The 22,785-nt window shown below is 41.1% G+C and overlaps 1 protein-coding gene across 17 annotated transcripts in view; it reads right to left on the reverse strand.

Annotated features, from left to right (window-relative positions):
* Window positions 1-22,785, reverse strand: part of OSBPL9 (oxysterol binding protein like 9) — a 137,002-nt gene that overhangs the window by 12,191 nt on the left and 102,026 nt on the right. For all 17 annotated transcript variants that reach the window (XM_037906136.2, XM_037906137.2, XM_043520918.1 and 14 more), the window contains 5 exons: window positions 17,730-17,823; window positions 16,860-16,964; window positions 7,303-7,462; window positions 6,225-6,337; window positions 5,725-5,843 (listed from right to left, as the gene is read on the reverse strand). In XM_037906136.2, the coding sequence (XP_037762064.1) occupies window positions 5,725-5,843; window positions 6,225-6,337; window positions 7,303-7,462; window positions 16,860-16,964; window positions 17,730-17,823 (591 nt within the window). The remainder of the gene's footprint in view (window positions 1-5,724; window positions 5,844-6,224; window positions 6,338-7,302; window positions 7,463-16,859; window positions 16,965-17,729; window positions 17,824-22,785) is intronic.

The raw sequence follows: 22,785 nt of genomic DNA on the forward strand, positions 1-22,785 counted from the left end.
CGTTGCAGAAAGTACTCGAAGGCACTGCAATATAGATATTGGCCAGCCCTGCAGCTGTGAAACACCGAGAAAGCACCAGAGGGTACAGAATGGCAGATACACTACCCCGCCCCTTCTTCAGACCCAGCCATCTACCAAAGGTAGGATTTTGACAGGACACTTGAGAGCTGTCAAGCAGCTGCAGTACAGCCAGCTTCCCTCATCCCGTTTGGTGGCTGCCTGACCCATTTCCTTCCAATGTCTCAACATCTAACTTTGGACAAATTTGCCTTGGATATCCTCTCAACCAGCTACATGATAGTTATAGAATCAGAGAAATATAGGGCTAGAAGGGACCTCGAGAAATCATCAAGATCAGACCCCTGTACTGAGGCAAGCTCAAGTAAATCTAGACCATTCCTGACAGGTTTTGAACCTATTCTTAAAAACCTCCAGTGATGAGAATTCTAGAACCTCCTTTGGAAGCCTCTTCCAGAGTTCAACTGTAAATAGTTACAAAGTGCTCTGAATGTTGGGGAAATAACATGGGGGGAGGGAGGGCAGAAGAGCAGGAAACCCAATACTCACTAAACAAACTACAACTATTAACATTATCTATGAAAAATGGATTTACAAAGCTAGAAGTTATGGAGGAGGGTTCCATCCCAAAACAAAATAGTAGAAAAGGAGTAGAGGAAGCTCTCAGTTGGCATCACCCCTTATGCACTCTGTTTGCAGGATGAGGAGGCGCAGGCACGGACCAACGAACACTGCTATTGAAGAATTTCTGACCCCGGGCACATGGAATGCATGTGCACTCACAGTGAATACCCATAAGGACCAGCACTCAAAGAAGAACTAGAGGTGCCAGAACTAAGTCAGACCTGCTAGGTAAGCATGGTTGAGATACAAGGTGGAGTAGCTCAGATCTTAGTCTAGCAGTAGGAGAATGGAAAATTTCCAACCCAATAATTTCCTTTCTACTAGCAGCGCCTCCCATAATTCTGATACGTATGAGCCATTTCCCTTCTGTCTGCATTTTCCAGAGACAGTTCAAAGCTACAGCACAGACTGTACTAGGCATGCTGTCTTGCTGCCAGATGATTAATTTCAAAGCAGTGAAAAAACTCTTACAAAATGATTAGTAACAATAACTTCCGTGCCAATTAATTAGGTATTGTAGGCCACTGCCTATGCGGCAACTGTCCAAATAAAATTCTGACCTATGGCTTTGAAGGCAACCAGGTTGGCAGAACTGTGGAAAACGCTGCTGGTAGAAAGGGAATTATTGGGTATATAATTTTCAATTCTGCAGCCCAGCATCTCCCACAAGTCTGATATGTATGGGAAGTATCAAAACAGTGAGCAGAGTAGCAGCGAGGGATGTAAAAGTGAACACAAGAAATAGGAAGACACCTCCTCCCCTTTTTGAATTGTTAAAATGTCAAAGTTATGTCTGGACCACAACCTGCAGCCCATTCCTGTCTATGGACACAAAATTCACTTTCCAGCCTCTGATAGAGGTGGTAGCTGGTGACCATGTGACTTCTCACAGATTTCTGCAGTGGAAGTGTGTGCTCTTTTGGCCCAGGAGGTGGCCATGTAAGTTGAAGAATGCACCTCAATTCCTTCTGGAACAGTGCGTTGAATGGCTTGTATGCCTCCAAGATGTGTAGTCTGATCCATCTGGTAAGGGATAGGCTGTATACTATAAGCACCTTGGGATGAAAGAAAGAACAGGGAGCCCAATCTCCTTGTGGATTCTGCATGCTTGAGGTAAGTCTTCAATGCTCTTCTAACATCTAGGGTGTACCACTGTTTCTCAGTTGAGTGCTATGGTCATGGGCAGAACAAAGGAACTCAGAGGCTCAGGTGGTTAGGGCTTTCAACACCAGCAACAGGTCCCATTTAGGAAAGATCTGGCCAGTGATTGCTCTGAAAGATCTGGATACCTGATAGTTCTTCCAAGGAGCCAGAGGATCCTGTGAATAGGACACTACTTAGAGCTGACACCTGGAGCTATGACAATGGGCTGAAGGCCCTTATCAGCACCTTCCTGAAGGAAGTCCAGAGTGGCCAAAATACCAGTATCCTTGGATCTGCACTGCATTCTTGGCACCACAAACTGAATTTGGTCTCCACAGAGGAGTAGATTTTTAGTGTGAAAACTCTCCTGGATGAGAGCAGAATCCTGCTCATTTTGGAAGATAGTTGAAAAGCCTAATGATTGCTTTTCAAGAGCAACACTGTCAGTTGAAAATTATCTGAGTATTGATGGAGGAATGGGCCTTGGAAAAAAGATGTCTTGTCTCATTGGAAGTTACAACAATGGTTCCGGCTTCAATTCTATCGTATGACAGAACCAGGGCCTTCTTCGGCAGTACAGAGTTAGCATGGTCACCCTTGCTTCTTCTCATCTTATCGTTTGGCTCACCTTCCCTAGGAGAGGGAAGGGAAGAGATGCATATAGCAGGTTTTACAGCCAGCTATGCAACATAGTGTTTGTCCACATGGACTTGGGGTCCACTTCCTGGGTGAAGAATTTTTGCCATTCTGCATTCTTGCAATGGGCAAAGAGGTCAACTGGGGGTGGGGGTGGGGGGGGGACCGAACATCTGCAAGATCAGAGTGAAGACTTCCTGGTTCGGCATTACTCATTACACCTGCTGAGCCAGTCTACCGTTTGTGGGTACTGACTTTAGGGAAGGGAGAGTCTTGTTTGCCCATTCCATTTTCTTCATCATTTCTGATGTAGAGCTATGCTTTTTCTTCCCCCTTGATTGTTTATATATGCAACCTGGTCGCGTTGGCTGGTTGGACCAAGACGTGGTCGCCCTTTAGGAAGCTTTGGAATCTTAGCAGAGCTAGTCTAGCAGCTGCAAGATCCAAGAGCTTGATGCTGCAGTTCTTTTCCCTGTTGCTCCAAATACTGTATGTCATTCTGGGTCACAGAAGTGCACCCCATCTCTCCAGTCTAGGGTCTTTTGTGAGAACCTGAAGGTTTGGAAGGCATATGGGAAAACCCCAATAGATGTTGACTTATCTTTACTGTCCTTTGTTGCCCCAGGACTTACCCCCGGGTCACCTGGATGAGATCCTCATCTTCGGAACCTCTCCCTGTTCTGCTCTGTACCTCCTGGTTGGTTTTTTCCATGGTGAAGTTGAGGCTTCTTGGGTGGACAGGGAACCCAACATGCCTGTACAAATTTAGAGCCCCTTGCCCTAGCAGAGATAGGGTTGGCAGGGTGCAGGGTAGGCACTTTTTACCTTCTGCTGAGCCTAAGAAAGCTTCCTCATATACAGAGCACTTCTGGGGTTTTGCCTGGTACTTGTGCGTCTGCTCTGCCATGTCTGAAAGGGGGTAGAGGAACTCAGCACAAAGACACTTCAGTGGAGGCTCCAGGTAGCTGTGACCACCATGTTGCTCAGATCCCAGACCAGGAGGCAGCGAGAGGGCTTGAAAACAAATAAAAACACGTTAGCTGCCCAAAAAAACAGCTAAAAATAACCAATCTAGAAGAAAAGCATGGGAGCAAAGTGAACCAGCATTTGACTGCTGCCACAGAGGCTGGTAGCAAGCAGGAGAAGGGGACATGGCTAGCACAGGTTGTGCTGTAGGTTTGAACTGCCTCTGGATGCTGCAGACAAGAGGGGACTAGCCCACACATATCAGAATAGTGGGAGATGCTGGACTGCAGAACTGTGAAATTCCCTCCCAGGAGCGGTAAGGGTATGTGGCCTGACATGAGGGTGCACTCACAGGGCTTGTCTACACTACCACTTAAGTTGATGTAATTTAAGTTGCTCAGGCATGTGAAAAAGCCTCCCCACTCCCTTGCAGCGATGCAAGTTACATCGACTTAAAGCAGTGTTCACACTGTGCTACGTCATCGGGAGACGCTCCCACCGACATAGCTTCCGCCTCTTGTTGATGGGAGAGCACTCTCCCATTGGCATAACTCGTCTTCATCAAACACGCTACAGCGGCACAGTGGGTTGTAGTGTAGACTAGCTCACAGACTACAAACGGGGACAGTGGTGCAGCTAGACCTGTAGTCATAACGAGGTTTTTCTTCCAGCAAGAGAATTTAGAAGTAGCAACAAGTCTTTGGAAAAAAAAAAAGAAAGAATTCCACAAGTAGCCGGCCTAGTGACTCGTAACAGACGTAAACTCAGAAGAAACCAATATTCTTTGCTAACAAGAGTAGCAGCTCAGCACAGTTTCCAGAGCTGTAATCTCTGACAGCAGTTCAGTGTAAAGCTTCTGCTGACAAGGCAAAGCACTGCAATCCACCTAGTTACCGATAGCACCCTCTTTCCTTCTCTTCTATCTGAAAAAGGATTTCAAATATCGCCATGTATTGACATATTGCTAAAAACCCACCAGGTTCAGGGAACTAGAGAAGAGAATTAAAGATGAACCAACGTTAATGACTTACTGAGCAATAAAGGTAACTAAAGTGATGTACAGAAAGAAATAAAAGCAAAACAGACTTCTATATATCACTAGTAAATGGAGATTGTTGTTTAACAACACTATCTTACATACATGTAGACAGTTCACATTTAAAGGGTAACTGCATAAATTTATCATACGTCATCTACAAAAGTTTAAATATATGATCCAAACACACACTTGAAGCTCAAATCTGTGCCATGAAACTATGGCTATATTAACAAAAGCATCTGAGGATAAACTGCTTCTCTACTCCACTCCCATGCTGTAATTTGAGAGACAGGAAATCATGGATTATTTAAGCATCTAGTCAACATTTGGTGCTACGTAGAGCTGGTTGGAAAAATTCAATTGAAACACTTGTCGGAATTTGCTGATTTACTGAAATCAAATCCTTTCACAGAAACAGATTCTAAGGCATTTCCAACAGACCTAAGGCAGGTTTCTATCAGAAACTGGATTCCTGCCAGCTTGTTCACTGGCTCCTCAGCTGCTAACTAAGATAGGAGCCTCACAACTTTGCAGCCAGTTTTCCCAGACTCCCCTTCAGCCAGGAAAGCAAGCTGCTGAGGATCTTGGCTTCCTGGCACATTGCCAGGGACCCTGGAAGGCAGCTCTCCCAGGGCTTATGAGCTACTGAGGTCTCAGAGCTACCCAGGTCCTCATTAGTCCTCCTGGCAGGCTGTCATGATGCCACAGACTGCAAAAGTTCTGGCAGCAGCAGTCTGAAATGGACATAATTCTTGTTAGTTTCACAGTTGCCCAAAACTGAACAGCAATGGTGAAACTGATCAAACGCTTGTTAATTTGACAAGGACACCATGATCTTGTACATCTCTGCTTTGGGGTATGAAGACAAGAGGAGGCATGAGGAAAAGTACTGCCTCTACAGATCTTCCTTCTCTTATCCCAACTCCATGGGTAGTCTAGGGGATCACAAATGACCTAGGGGATCGAAATGAGCAAATTATCACTTTTGCTTGTAAATTGCTTCCCCAGCTCATGGGATTTAGCAATTCAATCAGTGTCGTCAGCATTAAACTTATCCACTTTCCCACCTCTACACTGAGACAGATCCAGAAAAGGAATAGCACAAACAGTAATCTATAGGGAGGCTGAAACAGTTAAAACTTATCAGAACAACAAATATACACTTGCAATAGTATCAGAAGTGTAATATCCTAATAAACACCCTCATTTATTAAAATCCTCACCTAATACAATATTGTAGCAATATTTCATTTACACAGCATTCAGATTTTTCACGAAGTACGGCCTTCGAGTCTTACCTTTGTTAGATCCATTCCTAGTCTAACCTGTGATAAAAGATGCATAATAACACTCTTATGTTCTTCCACTGACTCTCCTTCACCATCATCATCTCTATCATCATGAGGATCAAAGAGATCTAAAAAAGAAGTCCACCCTGTCATTATGTTTCTTAAAATACCCACCCCCCAAATACAACATTCAAAATCGAACTTACATCAATAAGTCCTAACAGAGCACATATTTTATTTAACATACAGATGAATTTTCTTTATTGTTTCATTGAATAAAGCCTTGTTGAAAAATACAGAGATCACAAAAAATATTTTAGGATTTAACCATATAAATAAAAAGGTAAACTTTCACAAGTACTGAAACACTCACCTACTCTTAAGATTACGAGAGAGACTGAACCCTCTACAAACAAGCTATTAGAAACTTTTTATTAAGCACTACATTAAATATACCTGGATTCGTACGGAAGAACTTTCTAGCAAAAGAGCTAATGCAATTCTCTTACCAGCATCATTTGTTCCATTAGACATGGAAGAATTCAGGGATTCTGTGGTGTCTGGGCGTTTCAAACTACTTCCTGTGCTGCTGCGAGTCAGGACTGCTGCAGATCCTGAGGAGCTACAGAAAAGTATGAAGTTCTCACGATTCAGAACATTTATTTCAAGGCAAAATATTAGGATTTAACTAAATTAAACATTTACATGGGGGCTGATTACTCGAGAAGTGCATTTATGGAGAAATTACAAGACACTGCAATATTCAGAAGCGAAGATGGTATATGCAGCTTCACATAATATAATACTTCGAGTGGTATGTGGCCTAACGATTGGGTAAAACCTCCAAAGTGGGACTCAGAATGCAACCCATATAAAAACTCTAAATGCACACACAAAAGCGATAGTTTCAAATACATTTATTATTCCTCAAAGGTGAATAGCAATAATTTTAAAAAGTTAGTTTACTCTCAAAATTCCCCAAGTGGCAAGAGTAAATTGAAACAGAAATTATTCAAAAATTTAAAAAATATTGAGGTGTATGGAAAAGAGGGACATTGGCTGTCTACCAATTGCTGCAATACACCTCAGGTTGAGCATTTAAGCAGTCCAAAAATAACTTGTCAACTGACAAGTCAAATATTGGTCAAATAATGTCAAAAATGGTCAAATATTTTAAAGCATTAATTTATTAGAACAAAAAAGAGTAAGACCTTATGGTCTCCAATAGACTTAGTCTTAAATCTTTATACCTAATTAAAATAACTCAGTTAAGTTTTTTTAACTCAGAAAAATGCAAAACACAATCAAATTAACTTCTAAAAAATGAAAGAATAGCACCATGATGCAATCAAGAAGGCAAGCCACTAGCTACGTCAGGGCATTCTTGCTGGAACATTTGGCAGTGATCAAATAATAGTCAATCAAATGACCAGTCCATTGGCCAGCTTGCCAAACCTACAACGCACCATGCACCCATTATTAGGAAACACATCCAGGTTTTCAGGATTACTCCCAAACACCCACACAGATAACTTCTCACACTTCTAGAAATTGTTCAATAAGGCACTGTGTTCTTTCACTACTTACTCAATGCATCGCTTTGGGGAAGAACTGCTCTGATAGAATTCATCAGCATCATAGAACTCATCTTCACTGCTAGAGTAAGAAAAATCTGGAACTGTATTTGGAGACAGATTGACGTGGCTTGGAGAGGTTAAACTGCTGCTGGGTGCCGACTGCCCACTTCCTATGAAATTGAAGAAATCTGAGCTTTGAAAAAGCTTTATGGATTTTTAAACCAGCCATTTCTAATCTACTAACTGGATTGATTAAGTTGATTAAGACATTAGCAGAGTTTAGAAACTAGGAGAAGCTATAAAATTAAAAAAACAAAACCAGTAAGGTACACTTACAATTTCACACAACAGATAATACAAAATACGTTATCAGGAATGACTAGTGAGGTAGAGTACAAGGCCAAAATTTCCCAAAACTGTGCGCCTGAAGTTAGCCTCCTGAGTCTATGGCTAGCCTCCTAAATAAACGAGGCCTAGTTGTCAGAGGTGGTGACAACTTCAGCTCCTAAAGAAATCTCAATGAAGTTTATGGGAATTGCAGGTGCTCAACACCTTTTAAAAAATCAAGTCACATTTATTTAGGAACCTAAATATGGATTTGGGAGCCCAACTTTAGGCACTGACATTCCTAATAAAAGATATGAAAAGAGGGGCTAGCTGAGACAAAGAACAGCCAATGTAAAAATAGCCACATATGTAGGGGCTACCTAGCCTTCTGTTCTTAAAACATTTCTAGGTCACCAAAAATGATCAGACCTGCAATTTTATTACAAAATTCAAAGGAATTAAAAAAAAAAAAATCGCTGTCACAGGCAGTTGAAGATATAGAGTTAGGATGGAAATAATTACCTTCACCAACCGCAAAGGAAGTGTCTAGTCACTTCTATTGTTACAATCCTAGAATCTTGGGCCTGGTCTACATTACAAAATTAGGTCAATGTAAATCTCCTTGTGTTGACCTAGTTGTGCATGTGCTGACACTTTTAAATTAGTTTCCCCAGATATAAGCTCTGCATTAAATCAACACAGGAACACCACCTCCTGAGCATGAATGTTTACACAGCATTACCTGTGTCAACCCTAACAGTCCTCGAGAAGCTGTCCCACAATGCCAGACACTGACAACTCTGGTCACAATTGTGAACTCCACTCCCCAGAGGTCATGGAGAACAGGAGCCCCCAATCCCCTCTTTAAAACCTTGCAAATTTTTGAAATGCTTTTTCCTGATTGTCCACCTGGGCAAGCCACCTAGGCAGCTCTCCACTGTCACCTGCAACTACCCAGCTGAACATGCTGGCTACAAGCGCCAGACATGCTCTGGCTTGGAGTAGAATGGGCCTGTGGGGAGAAGAGACTGTGCAAGCACAGCTATGGATCAGTTGTAGAAACATGGACATCTATGAGGCGATTGCACAGGGGATGCAGAAGGGGATCAGCAGCAGCAATGCATGAAAGTAAAAGAACTGGGACAGGCATATCAGAAGGCCAGGGAGGCCAACAATTGATCCAGTGCTGAGCTGCAGAACTCCCACTTTTACAAAGAGGTGTATGCCAGACTTAGTGGAGATCCCACTCCCACCTCACACACCTCCTCAGGCTCCTGCCATGAACAGTGAGGAGGTGGTGGAGGAGGAAGAGGATGGGGACATGTGATAAAGGGGTCCAGATATGCTGCAAGCCGGGACCTGTTTGAGTCTCCACCACAGTCCACTTAATCCCAGCCTGATGCAGGGGAAGGAACCGCAGATAAGTGTGTAAATTTATTTTGCATTACAGTGAGGGAAGGACAAAGATATAGACTTTTCATTAATTTACTCATACTAGAAAAGATACTGGTACAACAAAGAGAGGTAAAGTTATCTGCTTTTCATTCCTTTGTCAAGTGAGGCAGGAGAGCCGGGGCAGCAGTTTATGTACATGGGGATGTCCCTGAATCCTCCTGAGAGATCTCAATGAAACTTCCACAGAGGTACTCTGCAGTCCTCTCCCGAAGATTTCTAGGGTTGGCAGATTTATTTCATCCTCTGCTGTAGAGCACTTTACCTCACCAACTGGTGTGGTAAAGTAACTTGGGCAGAAACCATTCCAATAAACGGGCTTTGGGACAGCAGCAGCAGCTGTGCTCTGTATCTTTGTTACCCTTTGGCGTGAGATATCGGCTAAAATCACCACTACTTGTGGAAAATGGTGCCAATATTCAGTACTATTGCCCAATATTCGTAGTTTCATGCAACTGAGCAATTCCCTCCTCATCTCACCCCTGGTGGGTCATACTCATCATGGCTGGTACTATGAATGGCACCGTGCACAAGCACTCTGAAGCAGAAGTGTCAATAAGCATATCTTGCTTCAAAGTTTAGGGGAACAAGGGAAAGGGGTTCTGAATCTTAACTTTCACTTTCCATTGTAACTATACTGATGATACCTCTGTGTGTTTTATCTGTAGCTTCTGCCGCTGTGGCTTTGTGTATGCCCCAGCTGACTGTGGAATGCCTGAGTCAGATGAAGAGGAGCATTTGGGATGACATTCCATGAGACCCTACAAGCCAGTACTGCATAAAGACTGCAAACAGAGGGCCTAGAGCAATGGTTTTCCAACTTTTTGTATTGGTGACCCCTTTCACATACCAAGCCTCTGAGTCTGATCCCCTTATACAGTAAAAATGGGGGGGGAGGGAATTTAATTTAATGGGGACTTGGGGCTGTCAGCCCCACAGAGCTGATAGCTTGCAACCCCTGAGGGGTCATGACCCCCAGTTTGAGAACCCCTGGCCTAGAGGATGAATAGTGCAGACTGTATGGAGAAGGAAAGAGCAGACAGGAGAAAGGCGGAGGAGGAGAGGGAGATGCACCAGGACACAATGGGGCTTCTCCAGCAGCAAACACAGATGCTGCAGATTCTTGTGGACCAACTCGTTCAACAATTATGGGCTCACCTCCCTTTGTAATCCATGGAGAACTCCAGGATAGCACATCCCTACACCCCTCCTTAACATTCCATGTGGCATCAGGGGCCACGTCCCTACCCCTACCACTCTGTGCTGGGGACAAGGACAACCAGCTTCATATGCACTGATCTGCGAGTGCCATGGTCAATGTATGTGTAGCTAAAACGGACATGAACGTTCCTTCCCCTTCTTTAAGCTCTGTTCCAAAAATTCATAAATCTTTTAATGTATTTGCTTTTAACTTGCACAGAATTTTTTGAGGTGTTTTTGTTATTCAATAACATTCTGTTGTTTGGAAAATATCTTTATTAGTTCCCAACAACTGCTGCAAAATGCCTGGCGGAAGTGAAAGCACCCACTTACTTGTTATTGTACACTGTGACAACTCATAGGATCAGTGAAAAACACAGAGTAATAATCAAATATACACAAGCACCACAAAATTAATTGATACACTGACAGTGTTACAGTCCTATATTTATGCCAAGCACAACAAAATTCCTAACAGGCCCCGAAATTGTAGAGCCAGGCAGAGCACAGTACACCACAACACATTCCTGTGGGGCGCTGTTAAACAGCTCTTCCAAAGCCTCCCTGAGCCAAATACCTCTGCAATGAGCTCTTCTGATACCCCTTGTGTCAGGCCATTCAAACGCAGCAGACAGATGCTCCAACTCTGCCCTCCACGCCTGCAGCAACTTTTCCTCCTTTACTTCCCAGATATTATGCAGGACACAGCAGGCACCTGTAGCCATTGTGATATTTTTCTCACTGAGATCCAATCTTGGGAGTAAACACCACCAGTGCACCTTCAAACTTCCAAAAACACATTCAACTGTCATTCTGCACCTGCTCGCAGTTTTCTGAACAGTCCTGCGTTCTAAAAGACGCAAGCATCATGTACCTTCCCTGATCAGCCAACACTGACATCAGTGAAGTGTCCCCAGAGATCCACCAGCACTTGGATAACCACAGAAAAAGAGCCTTTTCTGTTGACGTTCTCTGTGGCAAGGTGGTCTGGAGCCAAAATAGAGATATGCGAGCCATCTATCACTCCACTGCAGTTCGGGAAACCCATTGCTACAAATACATCCATTATGTTCTGCACGTTGCCAAGAGTCACAGTCCTGTGTAGCAGGAGACTATTAATAGCCCTGCAAACTTGAACAATAGCCTCCCAGTGGATTTTTCAACTCCAAAATGGTTTCCCACTGACTGGTAGCAACCCAGCGTTGCAAGTTTCCACAGTGCAATTGCTACTTGCTTCTCCACTATCACTGTAGCTCTCATTCTGGTGTCCCTGTGCTGGAGTGAGCTTGGTACACAGATCCAGAAATGTGGCCTCTTGCATTCGAAAGTTCTGCACCCACTGCTGGTCATCCCAAGTGTGAATCACAGTGCGACTCCACCAGTCAATGCTCATTTCTTGGACCCAGAAGCAGAACTCCACCATCTGCAGTTGCTCCATGAACACCACCAACATCTTGAATTGGTTCTCGCTAAGTCCCACAGCAATCTGAACTCCAGGAAATTGCCCTGCGCCACATGACAATTATTGCAGCTCTGCAAATACCAGAGGATCATGCATCCTGTGCTTGCAATGTTCATAACAATAGTGTGGAGCTGCACAGGCTCCATGTTTCTTTGAGAGATGGCAGACAGCGAGAAGTCCCATGCGGGTTCGTGGGATTTTTAAAATAGGTGTGCAAATTATGGGATAGCCATAATATTATGGGGTAGAGAAAACAGCATGATGGGAACTTAACACCACAGTCCAGGTCACTCATGTGACTCAAAACTTACCAAAAAGACAGTGCACTGGATAGTGGTAAGTTGCACAATGGGCTACCTACCTACGGTGCACCACCTTGTGCATAAAAACAAGCATTCCTGGCAAGCACGTGCAGTGCTGATGCAAGGGGCCAAGTATGCACCTTCACAAGTGATATACTAACTGCGGCAGCCATAGAACAATGTAATTTGTGTCAGCAAAAGTTTGCAGTGTAGATATGCCCTCAGAAATCAAAATGTCTGGCTGTTGCTGCCACACCCATTTCCTGCAGAATCTAGCAAAGCAACTGTGCTAACACTTATCTTAGTACATCTTTTACCAATCAGAATAATAATGAAGTGAGGGATGGTTGGCCTAGGTACCTTATATATCCTATGGCCTAAATATTCAATTCTGTAAGGGGGCATGATGACCTCCTGATCTATCAATGCTTTCTAGAGTGCTCCAACTGGATGTCAGGGACTCTATATGGACCATTTGATCAAGATGGTACTGTCTTCTCTAAGAGGTCAGATCCAGTTCCATCTCCTTCCCTTAATTATGAAGTGGCTGAGCTATCAAATATATGCCACTGTTTCAGAACACTGGAGGTTAGCAAAAGATGTACACCTAATATTTAAAAAAGGCTCTGAGGTGAGATCCAGGGAAATACAGACCAGCTAGCCTTACATTTGCACCTGGCATATAGATTGAAGAGATTATTAAAAACAGAACAATTGTACACCTGGAAGATCATAACAGAGTCTAACCAGCATGAAAACAGTGTCTCACTAATTTACTGAAACATCTCAGCAAAGTAATGCATAAAAGAGAACTAAATCATATAATTTATTTAGAGTTCTCAAAAACCTTTGACCTTTATCTCACAACAGGAAGGTAAGTATTCATGGGGTAAAAGGCAGCATACTCTCATGGATCAAAAACCGGCTAGAAGATAGAAAAAAAAGAAGTAGGATTAATTAGTCAATTTTGACCATGGCAAAACGTTGAAATCAGTTGCCTCAAGGTTCTGTTCATAGAATCATAGAATATCAAAGTTGGAAGGGACCTCAGGAGGTCATATAGTCCAACCCCCTGCTCAAAGCAGGACCAACACCAACTAAATCATCCCAGCCAGGGCTTTGTCAAGCCTGACCTTAAAAACCTCTAAGGAAGGAGATTCCACCACCTCCCTAGGTAACCAATTCCAGTGCTTCACCACCCTCCTAGTGAAAAAGTTCTTCCTAATATCCAACCTAAACCTCCTCCACTGTAACATGAGACCAATACTCCTTGTTCTGTCATCTGCTACCACTGGGAACAATCTAGATCATTCCTCTTTGGAACCCCCTTTCAGGCGGTTGAAAGCAGCTATCAAATCCTCCCTCATTCTTCTCTTCTGCAAACTAAACAATCCCAGTTCCCTCAGCCTCTCCTCATAAGTCATGTGTTCCAGCGCCCTAATCATTTTTGTTGCCCTCCGCTGGATGTTTTCCAATTTTTCCACATCCTTCTTCTAGCGTGGGGCCCAAAACTGGACACAGTACTCCAGATGAGGCCTCACCAATGCCGAACAGAGGGGAATGTTCACTGATCACTGATCTGCTGGCAATGCCCCTACTTATACAGCCCAAAATGCCACTAGCCTTCTTGGCAACAAGGGCACACCGTTGACTCATATCCAGCTTCTTGTCCACTGTAACCCGTAGGTCCTTTTCTGCAGAATTGCTGCTAGCCATTCGGCAGTCCAGGGCTGTTTAATGTATTTTTTAATGATCTGGGGAGAGAGGTGAGTAGTGAGAAAGCAACATTTGCAGATGACAGTTACTTTGAGTAGTCAGGACCAATGAAGACTGTGAGGAACTTCAAGACCCAGGGTGAATGGGCAACATAATGACAAATGAAATTCAGTGTCAACAAATGAAAGCAACACACACTGGAGGGAAAAATTTAAACTATTTGTACACCTTAGAAGGTTCTAAATTAATCAGGTAAATGTATCATCTCAAGAAAAGGACCCAAGAGTCAGTGTAGATAGCTCAGTAAAGACCATTACTCAATGCGCAGTTATGGTCAAAAAAGCAAATAATACACTGAAGCTTGCATAAGGAATGAGATCATGAACAGTACAGAGAATATTCTAATATACTCAGCTGTACAGCCTCATCTGAAATACTATTTCATCTCAAAAAGGATATTGCAAAGTAAAGGGATTTCAGAGAACGGCAACGAGAATGATCAAGGGCCTGGAAAAACTCTCATATGAAGAAAGATTGAAAAGATTGGGACTGTTTACGTTATAAAAAGAGATGACTAAGAGGGGACATAAGAGTTTATAGAAGGTAGATACATAACTTTGTTCCCTCTGTCTCATAACAAGAGGCATTTAATTAAATTTAAAAGGTGGAAAATTCAAAACCAATACTTTTTATATAAAACACATAAAACTGTGGAACTCACTGCCACATTAAGTATCTGAGGCCAAAAATTTAAGATTAAAATAGAAATTGTGTATTTGTATGAATAAAGAATAATTCACAACAAAGTTCGCGAAGGGGGGATATCAAACCTCATACTTCAGGGTTTAAGCCAATCTCTACTGGGGATCAAGCTGAGACCTAACGTGGAGGACAGATCTGCCTACTGCTGGGTTCTAATACCTTCCTCTGAAGCAAATGGTGCTGGCCACTGTTAAGAGTCTAGACTAGACTGGACTAGATAGGCCTCATGTCTGATCCAACAAGGCAATTCCTATGTTATTCCCATTTTTGGGGGTCATATTGGAGACAAAAGGGAGAAGTACAAGAGGGACAAGAGAGGGAAAGGGGCAGGGGGAAGGACTGGATATTAATCAGCTTTTAAACCTCTAAAAATAAAAAAGTTCCATTTCCCCATGAAGTCAGTGATAGCATGGACATTCACTTAACCACATACCACCATCCCAAATTTAAAAGCCTAATTAGGCATTCTTACAAGACCATAATTCCTTTTTTGAACTAAAAAGTGAACACTAGTGCAATTTTTAAAAACCCTTATGGCCAGCTGTTGGCATTGTTGATATTATAAATGTGAATTGGGCTATATTTTTAAGTGCTAGATGACTGTGGTTCTGACCCTGCCTTCAATCCTTCAGACACACAGAATAGATGGTTTTAGGTTCTTGGGAGGCTCACAATAACAGTGCTGCAAAATTCTAGAGAGATTCCTGCCTGCTGAGTTACATCAAAGGTCTAAAATAAAGTAATGAAGCACAACTGTTAATAAAGGCAGCACTATTTACTGAGCAGAAATACACTACTTGTCTGAAAACTGTTTTTTGACTACCACAAATGCACCACATTTTCCTTTGTGTCTAATATGCTAGATGAATGTCTTAAGTCTCAGGCTAGTAATTCTGAGTTGATATGTTTTGTACATGAAGGGGTCAGATACCCAGTACAGAAGCAGTCCGAACCAAAAGGCAAGTTAGATTTTGAGTGCAAAACAACTAGATCACACTTCACTAATCAATGAAGACCAGGCAAACAACAACAGTGGTAAATGTCAGTCCAAAGCTATGTTTGAGGCAAAATTATATTATTGTATTTGTAAAAAGAACACTATGTATTTAAGATGTAAACCAATGCTCACTCTTAAAGTTCTTTCAAATACTGTAGTGCTGGGCCGTTAGTACTGTAATGGTTATGAAAATAGAGAAAATATGAATTCTAATGCTCCGTTAATAAAGAATTAAAAATTGTAAAGGACAACTTAAATAGTTACAACTCCAGCATTTTGATAGTTATGGATGTTTAATTTTAGCAGCTAGAAAGCTACAATGCTCAAGAAAAACCCTGTACATTTCATAAAAAATATTGATTTAGATATCTTTCATATCATTAACACTTTAATTTTGCAAATGTATCTTTTATATACATACCTTATCCCAAAATAGTTTGCAAGATTAAACAATTACACAGTTAATATCTAGCTATTATTTAAAAAGGTACAAGCACTATTTGCTGTCCTCCGACATAAGAGGAGATGGAGGAGTCCATGAGGCATAAAGACAGAGGGGCTGTCTCGGACGGCTGAAACAGCAAAAATCTCATACCAACAGTAGCAAGAATGTGGAAGGGATAGAGATAAGCAAAGGAAGGGAGTACGTAGAGGTATGGCCCCTCAAATAGAGTGGAGCAAAACTGATTTTAAACACATCCTGAAATGAATGTTGATCTCATGGAGCAATTTAAAGCTGAGGGTGATTTGAACATAATCCTTTATATATTTGAAAAGGTAGTAGGGGTAGTAGGATTACGAAGATGTTAAAATTTGGGGGTAAGGTGAAGAGAATTTTAGAGGCCAGAGAAAAGGAAGCAAGGGAGATGAAAGCATGTTTGAGGATTTCAGTAGAGTCAAGGTAAGTGACAGCCAGGCAAATCACTACAGAGATAGACAGATCGGCATGTGCAGGAGCTATGGAATGAGAGTTCATTATGAAGTATTGTACTAGGAGCAATACAAGCAAATATAGTCTATGGGCATGTGCTGAATGGGCTCCTCTTGCTTAAGTGACACACTTAAGATAAATTCAGTTTAAATAATCCTTGAAGTTTACTTGGGTAGGACTAGCACAGGTAATTTTAAAAATTATGACCAATTGAATATCAGCAGCATTAAAATGGTAGCTAAGGTGAAAGTTCAAGATAAGGGGAAACATAGCTATAAATGGCTTTTCTTTTATACTTACATTATACAATGTAACTTTCTACCTAAGGACTACATCAAATATAAATTCTACAAAATTCAGTTTACATTCTTAAAAAATGTAATACTTTAACATGAAAGATGATCACACAGAACTATACCTGTACTATTTGGTGTTGGAATCTGATGGTTTCCTAGTGATGTTACTACAGGCCCAACTGCCAAGGACGAAGGTCGCTGCTCTGATTTCAACAACTGAGAAGATTCTAGAAGGTATTTCAATATGTAAAAAGAAAGCAAACACATATAAGCAGCGGACTCCTGCTTTGGTATGGAAGGAAACCCCTAGTAATTTTATAATACCTTTGATAGCCATGATCTAGACAATTGTTGCCATTCTTCAAAGAGAAATATATATTATTTCCTTCTTTGCTGTTCATCTTTTGTATTTATTAATCCGTGAAGCTGGTTAGAAAGTCTTACTTGCCCCCAGCCATAGAAAAAAAACTTTATAATTACTGGCTTATATATTTTCATATTGTATTGTTCCTGCAATATAACATATCCAAATAGGGGACATAGTAAGGGGACTGCCATAGGGAAAACGAGTAAAGAAGAAAGGAATATACAGAAGGAAGTTAACTCTCTAATTGATAGCTAAGTGTTCTCCACAAACTTTTTAAAAATTGAGATGTATAGTCTCTAAAGACCCCCTTTTTTTAAAAAAACAAACAAACAAAATGAACAAAGCCAAAAATGCACATCAGTGAAAAAGACTAAAAAATGTATATTTTTGGTTAAGAGTCAAAGTGCCATAGTTACATGGACTACATAACCCAGTTCACAAGCCTGAAGATGTATGCTGATGATAGAACCCATTAAAGAATAAGCCTTCATCCTTTTTTGCAATTGTATACACTTTTCATTCATTCATAGCAACTATGCTAAAAAGAACAAGCCAGTAGCTTAAACCAGCTGAATGTAAACACCACATGAATATTTTTACCGAACCATCTGTCTGTGTACTGTACCTGGAGGTAATACAGTCTGGGTGGGCATTGTAGTGATCACTGTAGGTTCCAAAGGACTAGGCTGATATACTGCATCAACCGGGTTAATAGTACTCTGAGAAAAAGAAATAAATTAAAGCTTTTTTTTTTTTAAATACAGTAAAACGTGTTCCATGTATGAAGATGCCCGAATGCAAGACAGCAAAGTCCTGAGAGAGACTTGACATACAAATTGACAGTTGAAGACACGAATTATTTTGCAAGTGTAAATACTTTTTACAAAGAATGCTTAATTAAAATATACTAAACTGAACTTGATGTAAACCTGAATTCTCCTGTAAAGAAATCTAGTTTTCCAGCTTTAGTTTCTACAACTCCCTGCAACTCCCATTAACAGCCATTGTGTGCACAGAGGAGGAAGTGTGCCTAATTTTTCAGGAAGACCATCAGATATGTAAACTATAATTTAGAAAACAAAATATTGTCCAGACTACACTAAGAAGCTACATAAAACTGTAAAATCACCACCAGATTATTGGGCATACCTTTGACAAAAAGCATTTTTCATGGATTTACAGTGGTCATTTCAACACAGGCACTCTGACCCCAACCCAACTTCCATTAAAGTCAATGGGAATCTGTTGACTTCAGTAGATACTGAATCAGGTCCTAGCAGAACAAGCATCTCAGAAACATACAATGCAAGGGCCTCTGAGCCAAACAACTTGTATGATTGTTCCTCACTTCACTGTTCTTGTATTTTGTTATATAATATACCTACGGCTCCCTGCCTCTTTATATGCAAATGTCTTGGACTGCTACATTTAGGCTTGGAAGGATTGGCTTTTTATCGGTAAATATCAGTAAACATCAATCTTGTACACACAAACCAATGAAAAAATATTTCTATCGATAATAACTGAAATTTAAAAGACAGAAAAAGAAAAATGCTACTTGAGAACTTAGTAGAGTCAAAATCCAGTGATTTAGACTTTTGAATTAGGATGGTTACAAATGGACCAGTTAATGAATAGTAAAAATAGGTTTGGTTTTCCTTATCTAAGGATATTTACTTTGTGTATTTTGACATGTGATATTGACAATTTGTGTTTTAGCAGTTTAAAAAGCTTTACCTTTTTGAATTTCAATGTCTACTGTCAAATATTTATCTGACAATTTCCTGCAACTGAAAACACTTTTTAATCTAATTAAATTTTCAAAGAATACTTAAACCTCGATATCCTCAAAATTATATATATATATATATATATATATATATATATATAAAAATTGGATTCTGCCAAGCCTAGCTATATTTGTTTTTGTTATTAACTAGGTATGTAAAGGTAGATCCCGTCCCTACCCCAAATATTTTGCTATTTAAGGTCTTGCAGATTTTATACCCAAAAACTCTGCATGGATGTGCTAGAAAATCCTGATGCCAGACTGGGGTCTAACTAAACAAGGACTAGGGACAGGAGCCAACATGAGATTTCATCCGTTACTATTTTTCTTGCTTATACATGTTTTTCATCCTTTCACCTTTATTAATTCTCTCTCTCTCTCTCTCTCTGTTAAAAATCTACACTGCTTACTTTCTCTCACTTATTTAAGTCCAGATTTACCTTTAACCCTGCACTATTTTCAGACCATTTTCATGGCCCTTAGTGGTGTATGTTGTGGTGGTTGTGTTTTGTTTTTACAAATGCCCTATTTAAAAAGAAAGATGTTAAAAAAATAAACCACTGCCTATGCTCACTGCATTTTTTGATGCAGGCTAAATGTAGTAATAGCCTCCCCCTCTTCCCTTTTCCTTATCTAGTGATAAAAGAGTTCGAGGAGTATTAGTTATGTTAGGTGGCAGTGGACTACTGAAGATATGAAAGTTATTCATATTGAGTTATTTGACTGGCTCAGACTGAAGCTGCTCTCCTCCTTCTAATGTTGAGAAATATGCAGCTTCTTTAGGTTCTGAGAAATTGCTTCTCTAGAGCTAATGCTGATGTAACACAGTTTATATGTGGTAGTTAAGAATCCATTGCTACTTTTGTTTACTCAGTTCCCTCTCTGCATTAGGGACACAAAACTATCATTCCTTGAACAGTTTTAAAAATTAATATAACAAGACCTTCTGGGTATGTTTACACTGTAATTAGACACCCGCAACTGGCCTGTGCCAGCTGACTCGGGCTTGTGGGGCTTGAGCTGCGGTCTATTTAACTGCATGTAGACATTCCAGCTCGGGCTGCAGCCTGAGGTGTGGGACCCTCCCACCTCGCAGGATCCTAGAGCCTGGGCTCAAACTCAAGCCCAGATGTCTACACTGAAATTAAACAGACCAACAGCATAGACATACCCTCTGTGTACACAGGAGCTCACTGGCAATGCATTTGGCTGTAATGTGGCAGAATTAAAAGCAAACATCTAGTTTTCAACACTTTTTCATCTTTCCTCTTCCTCTCATTCAACTAACTTTCCAATTTCTATATGGAAATCAGTAGCATCAATAAAACACTTTTCTCCCCTTTCAAACAGGCTAAATCTAAATTCAAACTTCATGTTAGATAGAACCTTTAAGAAGCTGTAGCACTAAAGTAGAAAATTTAACCCAGTACCTCCAGTGTATTTCCTAACTATGAAAAAACTACTGAATATTATCAGTAGCAAATTTTTCAAGTGAATATTTTAACTGTCACAAAGACTCCCCACTCCAAGTACTGAATTAACTATTTCCAGGACTGCACACCTGTAAATTTTCATTAATTATTCTGCTCTCCCCCAAGAAATCGTATCACAGCACTGAGTATTTGACAGCTCAGCAACAAACAAGGCCCACTGGATTGGAATTTTTATATTAACACACAAAATTTCCATATAGGCTGACAATTTGGGTCACATGCTAGCCCCATCTGTTTTTAAACAGGTAAGATATTAAAGCTCAGTAACCAAGGTTTGTAACAGAAAGCCTTAATCTGAGCAAAAAAGGTACTACTGCACTACTATAATGCAAAAGTTGTTCTCAATAAAAGTCTTAGTGTTCATGAGACAATGCTTTAGGTAGATATTGCTAAAAAACTTCCATAACTAGGCAGAAGATGGACGCTTTCAAAATGAATGATAAAAAGGTGCACTGACAGTTTGTGGTAGGCTTTGGTGGAATACCCATTACTGAAGCCATTTATGTAGAGTTAAATAGATTTCTGAAATTACATTAGGCTGAAAGTTCCTTTTCAACAGGTCACACCAGTTGCACATATGATTAAATGCAGAAGTATTATCAGTAATATATTTGTATATTATACACATATTTTAAAGAATCAGAAGTATTTCTACCACAGAATGTTCCAAACAGAAAACTAAATTCAGCCTATAATTAGGGATTTTTAACTTCTTAATTTGAGTTACTCATTCTGAATTTCTACTGTTTCACATAGTTGTTTAGAAGTCTGAGATCTTATGTTGGTCTCCATCAAAGATAATAGACATACAATTAAATTCCACCGTGTGTCTTATTTCAGGCACACTTAAATCTACTCCTCTACCATAGTTACTGGCTCTCTGAAATACTGCTCCACCCCGTGTTCGCAGAGGGGAAGGTATAGTGAAGTTCATGACGAAACTGCATGATATGCCACATCTGCCATTAATTAAATATTTGCTTAATCCACTACATGGTCATCTTCCCTCACATTGCCTGTAGTGGATAAATTTACCAGGTGAGGGATTCACAGTAGAGGACGCGTGGTGAGCTTCATGGTCTGCAGAGAAAGTGATGAATAATTACCTTGTCTCAGACCCCACTCAACGTCAACCCGGGTCTGATTTACTGCGAAGGCAATGGAACTTTCTGAACTGGTTTCGTACCAGATGTGGAATTTGTCCTACAGCATAATTTCGGTGACGTTTTAGAAACAATCTACTATGTTGATGTGGCCAGCCACATATCAGGACACACATTACTCCTGGTGGAATTCTGCATCAGAAAATTAAAAATTCTCACCCCAAAATTAAAAATTCTGCAGACAATATTTTAAAATTCTGCAAAATTCTGTACATTTTATTTGTCAAAACAACAAAATATAACAACACCAGTTTCAATAATTTTGGTAATTTATTTCAAAATACCTGTCACTAAGTATGTCTGCAACAATACAGACAAAAAAAATAGATTCAGGAAATGTTGTTGGGTGTGGGTGGGAGAAGTATGGAACAAGTTGGTTTTTGTGTTTTGGGGGGTTTTTTGGGGGAGGGGGGGAGGAGAGAATGTTAGGGAGTTGGGGAGCTTCCCCCATGCACACCCTGGCTGACCCCAAGCCTCCCCCATTCAGTCAGGCACATCTGCTCCCTCTTCCCCATGTGTCCCTGCAGCCCCCTACCCTGTCTCCATGTGGCCCTGCAGCATCCCTCCCATTCAGCCTCTGGCTCAATGCTGTTACTCCACTAGCTCCTGAGCCCACGCCCCAGTCTGTCCCACACACTAGCCCTTCTGAATCTCAATTTGTGACACCCTACCCCCTGCCACCAGCAGCCCTGTGTGCCCCACCTCTGTCTGTCCTAACCTGGCTCCACAGGCAGGGTGCTGGAATGAATGCAGCCAACTGCTGGCTGTTCTAGCACCACAGTGGCCTCTGGTGGGTGAAAGGCAGAAGTGAAGCACTTCTCGGGCAGAATGTATTTTCTGCAGGAAAGAAATTCTGCACCAAACATGAACTCTGTGCATGTGCAGTGGTGCACAATTCCCCCAGGACTAACATATTGTTGAGGACTGTAAAATGACTGAAATTCCTGGAGGTCTTTGTGCCTTGAACATCACTGATTAGAACACTGTGACTTAGCTTGACCAGATTGCATATGCCAAATAATAATACAACCCAGTTCTTTGTGGACCAGACTAGTACCTGGAATAAAAGGAGGTCCCAACGACTATTAACAAGCTAAATTAACTAACACTAACTATCCCAACTACAACACTAAACTGAGGAGAACTGGCATGTGCTACACACCCTATCAGGCTGAAGCTGGCTGAGAAGGAACTGAGGGCAGTTCGGCAGCACAGCCCTATTTGTCCTTACAATGG

This window comes from Chelonia mydas, chromosome 8, assembly GCF_015237465.2.
Source record: "Chelonia mydas isolate rCheMyd1 chromosome 8, rCheMyd1.pri.v2, whole genome shotgun sequence".
In the NCBI taxonomy this organism is placed as follows: Eukaryota; Metazoa; Chordata; order Testudines; family Cheloniidae; genus Chelonia; species Chelonia mydas.